Source organism: Phytophthora infestans, genomic scaffold (assembly GCF_000142945.1).
Source record: "Phytophthora infestans T30-4 supercont1.28 genomic scaffold, whole genome shotgun sequence".
In the NCBI taxonomy this organism is placed as follows: Eukaryota; Oomycota; class Peronosporomycetes; order Peronosporales; family Peronosporaceae; genus Phytophthora; species Phytophthora infestans.
In genome coordinates, this window is record NW_003303731.1 from 875,435 (window position 1) to 891,538 (window position 16,104).

Below are 16,104 nucleotides of genomic sequence, written 5' to 3' on the forward strand. Positions count from 1 at the left end.
TACCACCTGCAGTCATGAAACTTTGATCACATGTACATTGTATTGAACTGGCGCTGCCGACGAAATGAGCCGGGCACAATCACAAATTCTACCAAACGATGCAGCTGCAGTCCTAAGCCAGCTCTCCGACCTACGTCAGCAGCAACAAGAAACGTTTATTAGAGTCCAAGCCGCCTTGCAATCGAACACTTTGCAACGTACGATAGGGTACTTTTCGTAGTAGAACTCCTTAGTTTCTTCGAGTTCCTTCTTTTTCTTGTCGTTGAAGTCCGAGACGTCGTCGCTGATGTCCTACAAACCAGAATCAAGCAAAAATCACCAGTGCTTAATTCGTGCACTGTGCATTTCTCGTTTATAATACCAGCATTCCGTACCTCCTTCTTGAGCGATCCGAGTGCCAGCGCGCGCGTGCAGGCCTGTAATACCAGCACAAAAACCATCACCAAACACGTGTCAGCACACGTCTAAACCAGCCAAAGTCGCTTGTTAAGTCGTAGCTCAAAAGTGTACCGTTCCGGCAAACTGGTTGTAGGATTTGCCCTTGGCGTAAAACTTGGCGCCCGATGTCACGTCCAGCACCTGCAGAAGCATATATGTAGCAGCTCTTCGTCAGGTTTCGTCGTCTTCCCACCGACCTGCAGCTTTGTTGCGTACCTTGCCACCGACCGCCACCAAGATGGGCTTCTCCTCGTCCGAGCCATCGTACCTGTAGCCACAGCACCATAATTATTTGTGACGTCGAAGTTTTATACGTACGTGATTGCACTTACATGCGCAGCTGGTCCAGCGTGTACTTGGGCAGTCCCTCGGCCTCGGCCGCCGCCTCCTTCTCAGCGCCTTTGCCAGTGATGAGGATAGAGAAGGGGTACGGGCAGCTGTAGCCGCTAGCAACAAGCTGCTGCTCGATCTGCGGCCAGGCCAGAGCCACAATGGCCACCACCAACGCCACGCCGAACAGGAAGAAACGTCCTAGACCTGCCATTGTCTTCACTTGTTGTTGCTGTCGTTCCGCTGGTCTGCACTCTGATTGTGCCACGTACGAACGACATAGGTAGCTTCTACATGTGGTGGTGTTTTGAACGCCATATTGTATCTATCATTTCATCACATCCGTACTGAAATGACTGCTGTTTCGTAGCTATCATTGAGTTACGTTTTGTCAACAAAGTTGATTTGTTCAACATCATCAACCACACTTCCGAATCTACCGAACTCTACGAAGATGAGCGTGAACGTGGACAGGATCCTGAGTAGCCCCGAGGCCACATACACGGCCACATACAACCAGCGCGATCTGCTGTTATACGCTGTGGGCATCGGCGAGTCGGCGCTGCAGTTCACGTACGAATTCGACGACACGTTCGCCGCCTTCCCGCTCTACCCAGTTTGCCTTCCCTTCAAGGGTCAGTCGCAGGATGTAGTGCCTTTCCCGCCTGAAACCATATCAGCCACACCCGATGGCATGCCCGCGTTCAATCCGGCCATGATTCTTCACGGCGAGCAGTCAGTGGAGATCGTGCGGCCTCTGGACCCAGTGGGAGGCATCCTCACGGGCAAGACGAAGGTCATTTCCTTCTACAATAAGGGCAAGGGCACGCTAATGGAAACGCAAACCCAGTTTGAGGACGCCAACGGAATCGTGGCCAAACTCATCAGCGGATCGTTCATCCGCGGACTCACGGGCTACGAGGGCAAGGGCCGCAAGCTCCCTGCCCGCGTGCAGATCCCAAAGCGCCAGCCGGACTTCTACGATGAGTTTAAGACGTCGCCTCACCAGGCCCAGGTCTACCGCTTGTCTGGTGACTACAACTCGCTGCACATTGACCCAGAGATCGCTAAGAGCGTCGGCTTCAAGCAGCCCATCCTGCACGGCCTGTGCTCTATGGGCGTGGCCAGTCGCGCGCTGTACAAGCAGTTTTGCGGCGGCGACGTGGCGCGCTTCAAGTCCATTCGCGTGCGCTTCTCAAGCCCATGCTTCCCAGGCGAGACCATCCAGACCCGCATGTGGCAGGAGAGCAGTGGCAAGGTCCTCTTCCAAGCCGTGGTCAAGGAGCGCGGCGTCGTTATCGTTGACGGTGGCGAATTCGTGTACGCCATGGACGCGTCCTCACGCCTGTAAGCCAGTTGTTTAAGCAAAGCAAGATCCAGTGCTGCAAAGCGAAGGAGGCAATATCCGCGTTTAAATGTACTTCAATGACGTCAACGTCATGAACAATTGGGATCCGTTATTATATAATTTTAAAAATTCTGCTAACAGTCCACTCGATTACCGAGTCCAAGTATTAAAAGATCGAGTCTCGATACTAAAATTCCGGTGCTGCGAGGCATCGAATTTCTCAGATCTCACCAAAAAGTGTCAAACCGGGTAATGAGCTCATCGCCCGCGTCTCCTGTGCGGCTGTCGCCTTGGACCAAGTCGGTGGTCGCTGGCTCTGTCTCGGGCATGGTGAGTGTGGTAGCATGCCATCCCTTCGACACCATCCGCACGCGGCTCCAGCTGTCGCCCACCCGCTTCCGCGGCTTCTTCCACTGCGCCCAGCAGACTGTGCATCAGGAGACCATGCGCGGCTTGTACAAGGGATTCTTGCCCCCGTTCTTCAGTCAGGGGGTGTACAAGGCTGTCATCTTCACCACATCGTCCACGCTGCGCAACGACGTGCTGCCCCACATGCCACTACTGCAGCCGATTCTCACCCCGACGGCTGTGTCATTGACTGCTGGGGCAGTCGCTGGTGGTGTCAACGCGTTCCTCGTGGCGCCCGTGGAGCTCGTACGCAATCGGCTACAGGTTCAATACGACAACCAACCCGACACGCGAAAATACCGAGGAGCTTACCATTGCGTCACACAAGTGGTGCGCAGTGAGGGCATCACAGCCATGTGGAAAGGATTGACCACCACTGTCATCCGAGACTCACTGGGTGTAGCCTTCTACTTCCTTGGTTACGATTTTGCTAAGAAGCGCCTTAGTGAGAGTGGAAAGCTGGGAGAGACAGCTACACTGCTGACGGCTGGAGCTGTTGGCGGGATCAGCTTCTGGGCGGTTGCGTTACCGTTCGACACGATCAAGTCGCTGATCCAAGCAGACGGGAGAACAGGTAAATACACAGGACTGGTGTCGAGTACGGCAAGACTGGTACGCGAAGAAGGCGTGATGCAGCTCTTCCGCGGATGGCAAGCCGCCTTCTCGCGTGGGATTCCCAGTGCTGCCATCACTTTTTGGACTTTTGAACGAGCGAACAAATTTCTGGATGAATGTTAATAACTACAGTACAATGAAAATGATTGACTTGTTGTAAGATGAGCTCTATTCCCATTTTAAAGAGAAGTCGCGCTACCACGCTGGCACTTTACTACGTAGTAAAAATAATTGAGTCGTTAGTCCTGCATTGATAAATCCATCCGTGCGCGCTGCAACTGTATCGCGATCGAGGCAGCTCGTTCACCCAGTCCAATTGCTTTGTCCTTGAACATGTCGTGAATGGAATCAGCGTCGGTCGGGTAGCAGATCGGTGGAAAGTCACGCTGCTCCGGACTGCTGTGACCTGCTGGCTCAAATGGTCCTTCGCCCACGACAGCAGACGCACCAAACGCGCTCGTCCAGCGTTCTCCCCCAACAACAATCATGCGAAAGATCATGAGAGAATGCAGCAAGTTTACCATCGTCAGCTCTTCTCCAGCTGAAATTCCACCACTCGTGACGAAGACAGCACCAACCTTCTGGCTCATGTCCTCGGTAACAGACCATTCGCTCATGAACTTAGTCATCTTCAGTAGTAAGGAGATCATACCAAATGCACTCATTAGCAAAGCAATTATCTCCTACTGAACTTAAGTAACAAACCTTTGGCTCCACGTTAGCGTTCACCACGTGCGTTCCAAGAATCACAGCGTCCGCCCACATCACGTCATTCGGAAACGATGCGTTGTCCAGTGTTCGTAAGCGCAGTGACTTTGACTCATTACCCAAGACGTTGCGGGCGCCAATCTCCACCGCCGCCGCGAGTTTCGAGAGATGCGGCCCGTCAGAGTACGCAATTAATACGTTTGCAGCTTCATGGCTTCGCACGCGCTGCCACGCGCCGCCGACCACACCACGAGACTGAGTGTGTGGCTGGTGCATCAGTCTCGGCTGTTGCTCTTGCTGCGCTTCCAGTCTGGCCAAAACCTGCTGCGAGAGGCCGATGACATGCACGAGGCCGATCGCTGTACCCAAACAGAAGATGAGTAACAACACGCCCACCGCGCGACGAAGGCGAAAAGCATCGACGCTCTGTGGTACCTCGCCTACACCCAGACTCTGTAGCTCTGTGTAAACAGGCGCCGGTGAATTAGGGACACGCGGAGGGCGCAGTGGCCGCATCTCGCTACGGTGGGCGATGCCGTGCAAGTTCATTTCGAAATATCAATGTGACAGTCGCAAAGAGGGATGCTCCTCCACACATTTTCTGTACATCAAGAGGTGCAGATTAAAAGATGGGTACAGCTTAGCGATGGATACACTTTTTTTGTGAGTTAAATTATTTTTCTGTTTGCTGCTTGCATGTATTTACCGTGCGTATTTGAGCTCGTGGAAGCCGCAGTTAGCGATGGTTCCTGGTCCCCCCTTGCCGTCGCTGCCACCGTAGTTCGCATGGCATATGCAAATGCCCGTGGTGAAGTCGCAGATGCCGTGGTTCGAACACAAGGCGTTCTCCCGTGTTCCTTTGACAGACGTTTCGCCCAGGAGTGTATCTCCACCCATGACAACCACAAGACTTCCAGATCCATCTCTCGCGGTGCCGTTGATTCGGTCCTGCAGCAATGCATTCGATCCTGATAGGGACGGTAGGTCTCCGAGATCGGTCAAAAAGTCCACCATGATGACGATGTTTATGCTGTTGGAACAGGCCACAGTTCCACCTGAGAAAACGACTTCCACTTCACCTATCGTGGATAGCTCTTCCAATGCAGATTTTATATCTGCTTCTACTGAGTTGTAGGGAATGTCCTTTGTGGTTTCGTCTCGGAACGTGAGAGTGAAGCTGCCCGCGTCAGCGATGCACTGGATCAGTTGACGCTCGATATCATCGTTGTCGGTGTTGAAGCCGTCACCGCGTGGGCACTCCTCTGAACGTGTATACAAGAAAATTAGTAGAACGTATCTACAGGCATTTAAGTCCATAGCACTTACTTTGGGAACAATCGTAGCCGAAATAGAAGGGATCGCAGAGGCAAGAACGAATGCGGTGAGCGTCCCATGTGGCCACGTCGTTCGGGTCTTCTCCATATGTAAAGCCTCGGGTCACCCCGTTCACCCGATTAATTGGTGCCATCCGTACAGAGTCAAGCACTGGCCATTACCATTGCACTCAACGTCACTGCCTCCACAAGCCACTGCAATAAAAACCAACACAACCCTTATCAGCATCAAAATGGACCCAAATAAAAGCAAGAGAGATGAACGCACTCAGATCGCAGGCACCGCCGGTGTACGGGGACTGACACTTGCACTTGCCACTGCTGCGATCACAATCTCCAACGGCACTGCACTCGGTGCGCAACTGGTGTGCAACGTTGTCTTCGCTCGGGTAGTCGAACCACGAATACCCAACTGGACAGGCCCTCTCAGAGCAATCTCCGCCACGCCAACCTTTTGCACATGAGCAGCGATAAGACGGACTACCCGAGCATGTGCCATGTCCACTACACGCGAGATCTCCAGGGCATCCGACCGGAATTCGTGACGTTGCGCCACAATCACCGCGGTTGAACTTTAAAGTACTGATGCTGCCGTTTCCGTCGCTGTTGGTGTAGCCTGTATGGCAGATACAGCGGCCGAGAGCGATCTCATCGCAGTATCCACGATTTGAGCAGACTTCGCTTTCTTTTGTTCCATCCACAGACACGATACTCGATATATCGTTCCCGCCGCCAGCAACAACAACGCTAGATCCGGCACTCATCTCGCTGTCTTGGATTACAATAGTTGGGAGACTAACGAAAAGCACAGAAAAACAAGTACACAAGTTTAAAACGGCAAACTTTTATCCATCACACAAACAACTCACTTTCCAAAGTTCTGGGTAAACGTGAGTCTCGCGAGGTTTGCCGGTGCCTCGCACATTTGGTAGCCGGAAAAGCTCACATCAATACCCTGAATTGTAGGAAGCTCCAGCAAAAGTACCTTCAGTTGCTGCATTGTAGATTGAGCCGGGATTGGGCGAGTTGTCGCTCCCCGGAAGGTTATCGTGAGCGAACCACCACCTAACTCTACGGGTGTCTGCATTTGACGTGCTGGGTCCGGACTAAATGTCTGATCAAGTGGCTCACATGAAGATCCTTTTTCGGTCTCGGTGAAACTCGATGGGAACTGCAGACGATTTGCAATGTGTACAAGCCCGTCCGAGCCTCCATTATTCGTCTGGTCGGCTTGTATCTCGGCGAGATCTCCGTCTCCGCTGGTCGCCTTCACCACGACAAAGCGGATGATAATGGTCGTACCAAAATCACTGCAGAATGTGGATTGTCCGTCTGCAAACGTGACGTCGATATCCACAATGTAGGACACTTTGGTCTGAATCGTGGCTTTAAGTGTATCAGCGGTGATACTATAAGGTAGTCCCGTGATCTTCGTGCCGTCCTCAAAGGTAAGAGCAAAGTTGCCACCGGTAGCTCCACAGAGGAATTGCTGCTCTTCTGTCACACGACAGGAGTCATGGCCCTTGACAACCTCCTTAGTTTCTGCGTCAACGAATCCATTGGCGTTGCCAAGAAACAGAGTTTGAACACCTTTCAAGTCCAAGGTGGAGAAAGTCATGGGTGGAAGATCTGCTAGCAACATCCGATGCCACAGTGTAGAGAAGGTCATTGTCACGAATGTGCCTCCAGTTGTGCAAACATTATTCGTAGCTGCTCCAGTATGAGTCATGAGAGAAACACTAATCTGACCATAGAATGAGAGTTTGGAAAGAAATGCCACAAATGTGTTGCTGTCTGCGTTGCTAGGAATATTGCGAATGGTCTCGTTGCCAAAGGTGACCGCGAACACACCAGAGTCAGCCGCACATATAAATTGCTGGACCTCAACCGTTCTCCAGCCTGGCACAAGGGCATTGTGCTGCTTCATGTTGGTTGTCGGGAAGGTTACAGTCCACTCCGTCCGAGTTAGTAGTGGGTCTGCTCGGGTGACGGTAACTGCGTCCACGCCTCGTAACGCCAACAGAGATGTAGCGATTGATGGCCCAAACGAATCCTGATCAGCCCGTGCCTTAAATGAAATTGGACGAGTGTACTGCTTGCCGAATCTCAAAATGAATTTGCCTTTCGTGAGCGGAGCGTCCATTTGCAATACGACTGTTTGCTTCTGGTATGTTGTCAGACATTGGATTAGCTGCATCTCATTCGCTTGTCCCGTCGTGAGCGGGTCATCGCCAACAGGACAATTCTTTAGAGAGCAACTGGGGCCATGGAATCCAACGTCGCATTGACAGCCGTGAATCACATCAAAGTCCCAAATCTGATTGTACACATACGCCTCTCGATCGTACAGTTCTCGAGCAACCACTTCATTCTCCGACAATGTTTTCATGGAGATGCATTTGCCGTGATTGGAACAAGAATCGAGACATTGAGTGAATTGGCAGGCAGGTCCAGTGAATCCAGACTGGCAGCTGCATGAACCGCTAGAGTACAGGCAAATTCCACGTCCGGAGCACTCCTCTGGTCTGTGAGCATCGTCAGTTCCTCTGATGACTCCCCAGCTCTTGCCTACGGGGCAATACTCGAGCGAGCAGTCGTATCCGAAAAAGCCGTCGTAGCAATGGCAGGTTAGTTGCTTATCGCAAATTCCATTCCCGGAGCAGCCATTGGGACACGACTCATCTGCTACGCTGACGAATTGACATCCAACTGAGCTGAACAGCGCAGCGATGAAGAGTAAAGCTGGAGTGCATGGGGTCATGACTCGTCTCCGAAAATTAACGGGCGGGATTTGAAAAGAGACGAAATGGAGCAGTTTCTCGCGTCTCTTCGCCTTGGTCTTAAAAATCCTACCAACAAATGAAGCGAAGCACTCCTCAAGAGCGACTGTGGGAGAACGGATTGCGCCAGGGTGCTCGAGCATGTAATGGTTCTGCGGTGATGTCGTCTTCGCTGGCGAGTCGTAGCTTGAAAGTGAGAAGGCCAACAATTGAAACCAAAAGAAGTGAAAATAGTGCCACTTCGACACCATTGATAGCAGCTACCGCGCTTCAAGCGTATCTGGCCAACGACATCGACGCAAAGAGCAGGATACCTCGTCTTCGTCCTGCATTTGGGCCGACTGGGGAGCAACCGTCGAGACCCGACACAATACCGAACGAAAGATGTAATGATCGACTGGGTGAACGTCAAGAGGGCGTAGAGGTGCTAAAACTTGATGCACCACCTGATAACAACATCGAAAATGCTGCTGCCGTACATGGAATCGCTGTTTCACGAGCCGAGAGCCCATTGTCGAGCTTCCAGAAGCATGTACGATGTGCTCTCTTCACAAATATCTGAATCTTTGGCTTACGTCGAGTGATTTCGATTTTGATTCAGATAAAACAAGCATCGACATCAAAACAGCGGCACATTCATACATTGCTTGCAGAAATGAAACAGAACGAAAGGCATCCTCCAGCAGCAGGACCATCGCAGAGTTTAACTCGGTCTCTTATGGATAAAATCAACGAGGCGAAAAGCTTACGACAGACTAAGGCAGCAAGTAAAATCCGTTCCAAAGACTTTTCAGAACCAGATGCTCTGGGTCGCGGTTTGCAAAGATCAATCCATCCCAGCTTCTTGGAAGTTAGTCGCTCCAACCCACCGCAAGCACGTCCAGATGCAGCTCAGTCTACGGTTGCATTCCTAAACAACTCTCCACCAGCCCCACACGCGAAGCCAGTAAAGCCCATGATACCGCAGCTGTCATCTTCTCCATCGCCAACTCTGGAAGCCAAAGACACCAGCGGGAAGCCGTTACGAGAAGCAAAAGAGACTGCAGCAAGAATCAACGACGTCATCGTGGCTACCAACGCCATTCTGTCAATTCAGCGTATGTGGCGGAGCCGTCGAAAGCCCAAAGATGGTCGTGCAGTAGTGCTTATTATTGACAAAAGCTGTGATGTCAATGTCACCCCATTGTTTCATGCTGAGAACGCGAGATGCGAGCGAGCGACTAACCAGAAGGTGCGCGTCGCATCAAACCTGCATGTCGATAGCGAGCATGATGTGGGTAATGATTTAGTAGTGAATGGCAGTGAAGTCGATGCCAAAGATTCGAGCGCGAAGTCTCTTATTTCAAGTCGCCCTTGTAACCATCCATGGACGGATCTTGAATTGATTTTTCTTGAAGAAGGGCGATGTATTGAAGAGCTCCAAGAGTCTGTACGTAGAGGAAACTCAGTGGATCAAGGCGAGCTCGTGTGGAAGCGCCCCCACCAGATTATCCAACGACTAGAAGCTCAGCGACTCTCCATGGTTGAGAAAACCCGGAGAAAGCGAGAGCACCGACAAAAATGTCCAGCTCTGCTAGTACCCAGTGCTGGTCCTGACATTGGAGCCGAGAAACTTAAAGCGGAAACGTTGTCGGTGCGGGCGGCTAGTACAGTGACATCCCAAGGCCACCCAAAGACTATTCAAAAGAGTATTCTTCAGCGACAGTGCAAACTGCCTCGTGTTTTTCGCCTCAAGCGAACTAATACCACTAAAAAATTGGTGCTTCGTGCAACAAGAGGGCCGTCAAAAGCGCAAAAGTTGTTGGGCCAAGATCAGCAAGCGTCGAGAGCTTGCGACCAACATGGTCATGCTGTGCCCTCACGTTTAATAAGCAAAGAGGAAGCAGGCGTGTATGATCGCTTCATGGTTTTCCCAGGCGCTGCGCTGACGTCGAACAACATGGATACCAAGCATTCAAGAAATGATCTGATTAGCGTGGGTGAGCTCGCTCTAGCTAGGAGTCTGCTCTATGACAAACAACAATGCCAAGCTACGATCAATGAGGTCGAGCACCTCAACGACTTAATACCATTGACGTCGGCGGTGCCTTCGATCCATGTAAGCAGATCTGGCAAGCTCAGCGAGATTCTTCCTGAACAGCCAGAAGCGATGAGAGGTTCAGCGCTGGTCGCTGAAATATACCCTACTGAAAGGAATGGCGATGGATACGCTTATGGCAGTAGTGCCACTGAACGTGAATCCCTGGAGGACAATGAGAGATCCGGCCAAGAGCCTCGAGAGTCAAGTCGCTGCAAGAATTCGTGGGAAAAACTGCACGTGCGAGTGGGAAGCTGTCGTACTCGCAGCGATGACTGCGCTTCGTACACACCATCGCCTTCCAGCGGGAGTTTTAATTTTATCAAACCGTGCGAAGCGGAAAAAGCGGCGGACGTCTTGCCTCAACACTGTTCTACGGATCTCGTGTTTTCGCTGAACAGCAGCAAGAGTTCCGTCACCAAGACGGTACTTCAAACGCACAGGCAGTATCGAGACCAACATGATGATACATGTAACCAACAGACCGAGGCAGCACCTTCTTCGCAATACCCCATTCCGGTGGCGCAGCTCTCCCAGCCTCGATTAGACGAAGAAAAGCGGGATGAGTTCCTGCGCGTGCTGAACGACTTCAAGCGCTGTCTGCGGCCGCCGCCGCCATACTCGAGCAATGTGTTGCACTCGTCTACCTCGGCGGAGTATGGACTCCATACTCATGGGTCACCAATCCTACATGAGACCACGGAGTCGCTGACGTTGCCAACGGTCAACGCTGACTCAGACCTGTAGACGAATAGGATTGGCGCGTCACACGAAACGTACCGTATGCAACATCCAGTCGTGTTGCCTTGGGCAAGCTGCTGGTCCTTTCTTCAGCGAGTAGTATAATGTACGCAATGTCCACTTTTCAATTTCACGCGGGAAATGCAATGCAGCATCGAGCTGCTGGCGTCCTAGCCAGCGGATTGCCACATTTACTCTTACCGACTGATCTATCATTTTAAGAAATGAAATTCTATACAAATATACAGGTTATCTTTTCCAGCAGGACTTAGAATTGCTCGTTTTCTTTCTGAAGCCATAATCAATGCAAGGATATTAGCTATTACTAGAACAATCCTGCAAACTCTGCTCTGTATTTTCGTCACGTTTCCCTAGAATTCAGAAAGCGGGCTCCTACAAACCTCAAGTGCAGTTCAACTTTTAGTAATTCCATGATGCCATTTCTCAACTTCCCGCGTCAAGTGCAAGTGTCTAGAGCTCATCCTTTCCAGTCATGGCTTCTCGCACCGGCCCGCAGGTTACCCAGTCCACCGAATGCCCTACGCCCGACTCGTGCTTCGTGAAGCAGCCGCATGTGCATCGCCCTCGCCAGTCCGAGCCCAAGATTCTCAACTCGATTCTCGACCACGTGGGCAACACTCCGCTGGTGCGTCTGAACACGATCGCCAAGAAGGCGGGACTCGAGTGTGAGCTGCTGGCGAAGTGCGAGTTCTTTAATGCCGGCGGATCCGTCAAGGACCGTATCGGCAAGCGCATGATCGAGGACGCCATGGCCTCGGGTCGTATCAAGCCTGGCGACACGCTGATCGAGCCCACGTCTGGCAACACCGGCATCGGTCTGGCGCTCGCAGCTGCACTCTACGGCTTCCGCATCATCATCACGCTGCCCGAGAAGATGTCGCTGGAAAAGGTGGACGTGCTTAAGGCTCTGGGCGCTGAGATCATCCGTACGCCCACTGAGGCAGCTTGGGACTCGCCCGAGTCGCACATAGGCGTGGCCAAGCGTCTCGTAAAGGAGATCCCCAACGCACACATCCTTGACCAGTACAGCAACCCGTCCAACCCTCTAGCTCACTACGACGGCACCGCCGAGGAGATTTTGGAGGCCTGTGGCGGACACGTCGACATGGTCGTCATGGGCGCTGGCACGGGCGGTACGTTGTCTGGTACGGCTCGTAAGATCAAGGAGAAATGCCCTAGCTGCATCGTAGTGGGCGCTGACCCCATCGGCTCCATCCTGGCCGAACCTGAGAACCTGAACGACGAGAACCGCCTCAAACCTTACCAGGTCGAAGGAATCGGCTACGACTTCATCCCACAGGTATTGGACCGTTCTTTAGTGGACCGCTGGATCAAGACGGACGACCAGGAGTCGTTCCTACTGGCGCGTCGTCTTATCCGTGAAGAAGGACTGCTGTGTGGTGGCTCGTGTGGCTCCGCTGTGGCTGCGGCACTCAAGGCGGCCAAGGAGCTCAAGGCCGGTCAACGTTGCGTCGTGGTACTGCCAGACTCGACTCGTAACTACATGTCCAAGTTCTTGTCCGACGACTGGATGTACGAACATGGCTACGTAACGGACATGTCCAAGAGCGCATTGAGCTCCACATGGTGGGCCAAGAAGAACGTGTCGGAGCTGCTGCTTCAGGCTCCAGTGACCATCACCCCTGATCTCTCGTGCAAGGAAGCTGTGGATATCCTGAAGAAGGAGGGATTCGACAACTTACCTGTCGTGGCGGACGACAACTCGATCGTGGGCGTCGTGACTGAAGGAAACCTCATCGCTCAGCTCATGCCTGGGCGTGTGCGCCCGACGGACGCTGTAGAGAAGGCCATGTTTAAGCAGTTCAAGCAGGTGAACCCGCAGACGTCGCTGTACGAGCTGAGCCGCATCTTCGACCGCGACCACTTCGCTCTCGTCGTCACGGAGCAGAAGCGCATCCGCAAGGGTGGCGAGGCCGAGACCAAGTCCGTCATCTTTGGAGTCGTCACCCGCATCGACCTGCTCACGTACATTACGCGCCACAACGACCAGTAAGGTGGCTACATCATCTCTCTTTCAACGATACCAAAACGACTTTAATGTAAATAATCATTTTAGATCGGATCCTTATTAATATTATTGGCGTCTCTTCCGGTGAGTTTATACCATACTATGGTGAAGTTGCCATCTCTGGATCGAGGTGTGTTGCCTCTCCAGAAGCTTCGAGACGAATACGTGCGCGCTTTGACGCATTTGCTGGATCATTTGGGCACAGATCGAGTGTCGCTGGTGCTCTCGAAGCGTCTGGCAGCACTGCTAACGCACGTATTTATTGACGGTCTGGGCGTGTTGAAAAGTCATCACGTTGTCGAGTGCTTAGAGCTCGCAGACGATCACGTCACGGCAGACACGACGGTGGTGTATCTGACTTTTGCACGTACCGGTGACGCACGTGCAGTTGCAGCTCATGCCGACAAGCTGCTGGAACACGGGGACGACGAAAGACGAAAGCGGCGGCTGGCATTGTACGTGGTAGGCAAGTGGACGACGATGCTGGATCAAGCCTTGGACTATGGGCGCGTTCGAGGCAGATTTCAGACAGGAGAGCTGTCGATGGGCTTCTTCCCGTTAGACACAGACTTGCTCACTTTGGGCTTCCGACGGACTTTGTATGAGTGTGGGGTGGAAGGGAACCGAAGTTCGCTAGTGGACATGGCGGCAGCGCTGAATTTGTTACAGCAAGTGTATGGGAAATTCAACAGCATCAAGTACAAAGGAGAGATGTCGATGCTAGTGCTCAATCATTTGATGGAGATGAATGCAGGAGGCTCGGGAATGATGAGCAGTTCTGGCAATGCGACTACAGGACCCCCCACTGGAGCCCAGCGATCGCGACTGGATACGTTGATTCTGTTGGATCGAAGTGTGGACTTTGCCTCTGTGTTTTCCACGCCGTTGACGTTTGAGGCAGTGCTCGATGAAGTTATGAGCATTCAAGACGGATTTATCATGGCTTCACCACAGATTCTAAGAGCGGATGACAGCGCTAGCAACGACCTTGTGCCGGTGGCGATGAACTCGACGGATGAAATCTTCCAGATGATTCGAGACAAACACATCCACACCATTCCAGCGGCGCTGAACGCTCAAGCAGTACGAGTCAAACAGAGATTCACCGAATTCCAGCGTGTCAGTGGCACAGCGACAGCAGCAGAAGTCAACGAGTTTGTAAAGACAGTGCCTCAGATGAAAGCATCGCAACAATCCATTGAGCAGCATATTAATCTGTTGGAGTATCTGGAGACTACGACGTCAAGCAAACCGTTTCGAGATCTTTGGCAGTTGGAGAGGAAGATCGTGGACCGAGCAGATGGCGTACTAGACACGATAGAAGAGCTCATTTATCGACACGAAGACCTTCGAAAGGTGCTTCGTCTTCTTTGTTTATACTGTGTTGTCAACGACGGCATGACACGACATGATCTAGAGAGATTAAAGGTGCACGTCGTGAGAACTTACGGTCATGAATTGATCTTCTCTTTCAGTATTCTCGACCGGCTTAGGGTGCTGTACGAGCGTCAACCTCGTTCTTTTTTACCCGATGATACCGGCTGTTCATTTCACTACGTGACGCAGAGTTTATCCGTGATCGACGTGGATGTCAACATCAAGAACCCAAAGAATGCAGCCTTCGTCACATCAGGCTACGCGCCAATATCTGCTCGTCTTGTGGAGGAGATTCTCAAGCATGGCCACTGGAGAGGCATCGACCATGTTATGAGTCGTCTACACGGACCACGAGCAGAAGTTCATTTGTCTGAAAACGATCGATCGGATAAAGAGGACAACAAAGTGAAGTCGAAGAAGAAGACTGTCGTGGTAGTGGCTTTTGTTGGCGGCGTGACGTTCCTTGAGATCGCTGCGTTGAGGTGGATCGCGTCCTTTTGTGAGTTTCCTACACTTGGGTGTTAGTGGTGCTGCGTACAGCTGATCAATGTTGTGTTTGTAGATCCCATCGAGCTTGTCGTCGCTTCGACCAGTATAATTAATGGCAAGATGTTTATTAGCGAGTTGTTGGGGTATGTGCCTCCTACTACGGCGTGATACGCCAGATTAAACGTAGCAATACTACACTCAACCTACTTGTGTGGCTTGTAACTGTCTCCTGTTGTTGTGTCAAGGTCACTTCCAGCACGGCACTCTCCTCGGTAGTTCGCGCAGTCCACTGGCTTGTGTCCGGTGTAGCCTGGGATGTTTTCACTGTGGTAAAGTCGAAGCTCAATACGTGGAGTTGGCCGCAGGTCTTTATCGTTCGTCTGCGCCTCTGTTCTGTGGGATTCCAGCGGTAAGAAGCCGCCGTAGCCAGGAATCTGGTTGGTGACACGAGTGGCTGCTGGGTTCAAGTCTGCTGTGGTTGACGCCATTCCTCGCTTTCGCATGTAAGGTCGGTCAAGGGGGTTGTCTCCATAGGTGCCAAAGTCTTTTTGGTGGCTGCTAGCTGGTGTCGAAGAGTGCACAAGATACTCGTTGAACTGCTTCTCGGTGAAAGTCATGGTGCCCCACGTCTTGATACTCGAGGGTAACGTCTTGCCGTGGTGCAGCTCGTGATCAAACAGACTATTCACATGGTCTACAGCCTGACAGAATAGAGCCCACGAGATCCGGTCGCGGCTGCTCCCACCACGATCCAGGTAGCTGTGGAATAGGTCGATTACACGAGGAGCAGCAGCGTCACCAAGCGCGAGTTTAAGAACCTCCGATACTTGAAGCAACTGGATCATCGTTCCGTCGTGCTGGTTGTTCTTCTTCGCTACGGCCACGAAAGCTGTTTCGTAGTCTCCCAGCGTCACTTGAAGAGCTCGTCGGCAATCGTCACCAAATGGCGGGAAGTCGTGTAGGTACGTCGTGTTCGCGATGAACGGCTTTGAGTTTGGCTGCTTCTGGTTCACACTCACACCACGACGATCAGGCACTCGGTAGTCCTCTGGTTGCACTAGCTGGCCAGTCTGCATGGCCACAGACTCGTGTGCGTTCCTTCCCATGCGATTCATGGTTGGTGAGGAAATTATACGCGAGCCCATTGACGAGAACTTGGTGGCACGCTGCTCGTACGTCTCGCCCGGTTTGAGCGTCGGACATTGCTGCACCGCGAACGACTTAAATCCTTGATAACCGTACGTCTTGGACGCACACATGGCTTGACAGAGCTGCGAGGAATGCGCGAGTGTTGTAGGAGCCCGATCAACGACCTATTTTCAGTCACGGAACAAGATGAACGTGAAACGTGCAAGACGCATGGGGAACAATCTGAAAGAGGCAACCCCAGTAGAGCGCCGATGTGGTTT

At 52.2% G+C, this 16,104-nt stretch overlaps 9 protein-coding genes across 9 annotated transcripts; 5 read left to right on the plus strand and 4 right to left on the minus strand.

Moving 5' to 3' along the window:
• Window positions 1-22: 22 nt before the first annotated feature.
• Window positions 23-1,017, minus strand: PITG_13256 (uncharacterized protein; the record flags this gene model as incomplete). The annotated part of the gene is made up of 6 exons (XM_002899864.1): window positions 23-130; window positions 202-291; window positions 375-416; window positions 511-579; window positions 655-706; window positions 771-1,017. 6 exons carry the CDS (start codon window positions 980-982, stop codon window positions 113-115), a joined length of 483 nt encoding a protein of 160 aa, XP_002899910.1.
• Window positions 1,018-1,207: 190 nt separating this feature from the next.
• PITG_13257 (peroxisomal hydratase-dehydrogenase-epimerase, putative) lies at window positions 1,208-2,215 on the plus strand (the record flags this gene model as incomplete). Its single annotated transcript, XM_002899865.1, has 1 exon — window positions 1,208-2,215. The coding sequence occupies one exon, from the start codon at window positions 1,223-1,225 to the stop codon at window positions 2,117-2,119; it is 897 nt and encodes a 298-aa protein (XP_002899911.1).
• A 153-nt stretch (window positions 2,216-2,368) lies between these two features.
• On the plus strand, window positions 2,369-3,262 carry PITG_13258 (Mitochondrial Carrier (MC) Family; the record flags this gene model as incomplete). The annotated part of the gene is made up of 1 exon (XM_002899866.1): window positions 2,369-3,262. The coding sequence occupies one exon, from the start codon at window positions 2,369-2,371 to the stop codon at window positions 3,260-3,262; it is 894 nt and encodes a 297-aa protein (XP_002899912.1).
• A 51-nt stretch (window positions 3,263-3,313) lies between these two features.
• On the minus strand, window positions 3,314-4,396 carry PITG_13259 (uncharacterized protein; the record flags this gene model as incomplete). The annotated part of the gene is made up of 2 exons (XM_002899867.1): window positions 3,314-3,768; window positions 3,845-4,396. The coding sequence occupies 2 exons, from the start codon at window positions 4,394-4,396 to the stop codon at window positions 3,379-3,381; spliced, it is 942 nt and encodes a 313-aa protein (XP_002899913.1).
• Window positions 4,397-4,549: 153 nt separating this feature from the next.
• Window positions 4,550-7,942, minus strand: PITG_13260 (tenascin-like protein; the record flags this gene model as incomplete). The annotated part of the gene is made up of 5 exons (XM_002899868.1): window positions 4,550-5,109; window positions 5,174-5,278; window positions 5,344-5,376; window positions 5,450-5,976; window positions 6,051-7,942. 5 exons carry the CDS (start codon window positions 7,940-7,942, stop codon window positions 4,550-4,552), a joined length of 3,117 nt encoding a protein of 1,038 aa, XP_002899914.1.
• Window positions 7,943-8,040: 98 nt separating this feature from the next.
• PITG_13261 (uncharacterized protein) lies at window positions 8,041-10,785 on the plus strand (the record flags this gene model as incomplete). The annotated part of the gene is made up of 3 exons (XM_002899869.1): window positions 8,041-8,493; window positions 8,716-9,192; window positions 9,379-10,785. 3 exons carry the CDS (start codon window positions 8,041-8,043, stop codon window positions 10,783-10,785), a joined length of 2,337 nt encoding a protein of 778 aa, XP_002899915.1.
• A 447-nt stretch (window positions 10,786-11,232) lies between these two features.
• PITG_13262 (cystathionine beta-synthase) lies at window positions 11,233-12,814 on the plus strand (the record flags this gene model as incomplete). Its single annotated transcript, XM_002899870.1, has 1 exon — window positions 11,233-12,814. The coding sequence occupies one exon, from the start codon at window positions 11,273-11,275 to the stop codon at window positions 12,812-12,814; it is 1,542 nt and encodes a 513-aa protein (XP_002899916.1).
• Window positions 12,815-12,931: 117 nt separating this feature from the next.
• PITG_13263 (vacuolar protein sorting-associated protein, putative) lies at window positions 12,932-14,863 on the plus strand (the record flags this gene model as incomplete). Its single annotated transcript, XM_002899871.1, has 2 exons — window positions 12,932-14,705; window positions 14,769-14,863. The coding sequence occupies 2 exons, from the start codon at window positions 12,932-12,934 to the stop codon at window positions 14,861-14,863; spliced, it is 1,869 nt and encodes a 622-aa protein (XP_002899917.1).
• PITG_13264 (uncharacterized protein) lies at window positions 14,806-15,956 on the minus strand (the record flags this gene model as incomplete). The annotated part of the gene is made up of 1 exon (XM_002899872.1): window positions 14,806-15,956. One exon carries the CDS (start codon window positions 15,952-15,954, stop codon window positions 14,899-14,901), a length of 1,056 nt encoding a protein of 351 aa, XP_002899918.1.
• Between the last annotated feature and the right edge of the window lie 148 nt (window positions 15,957-16,104).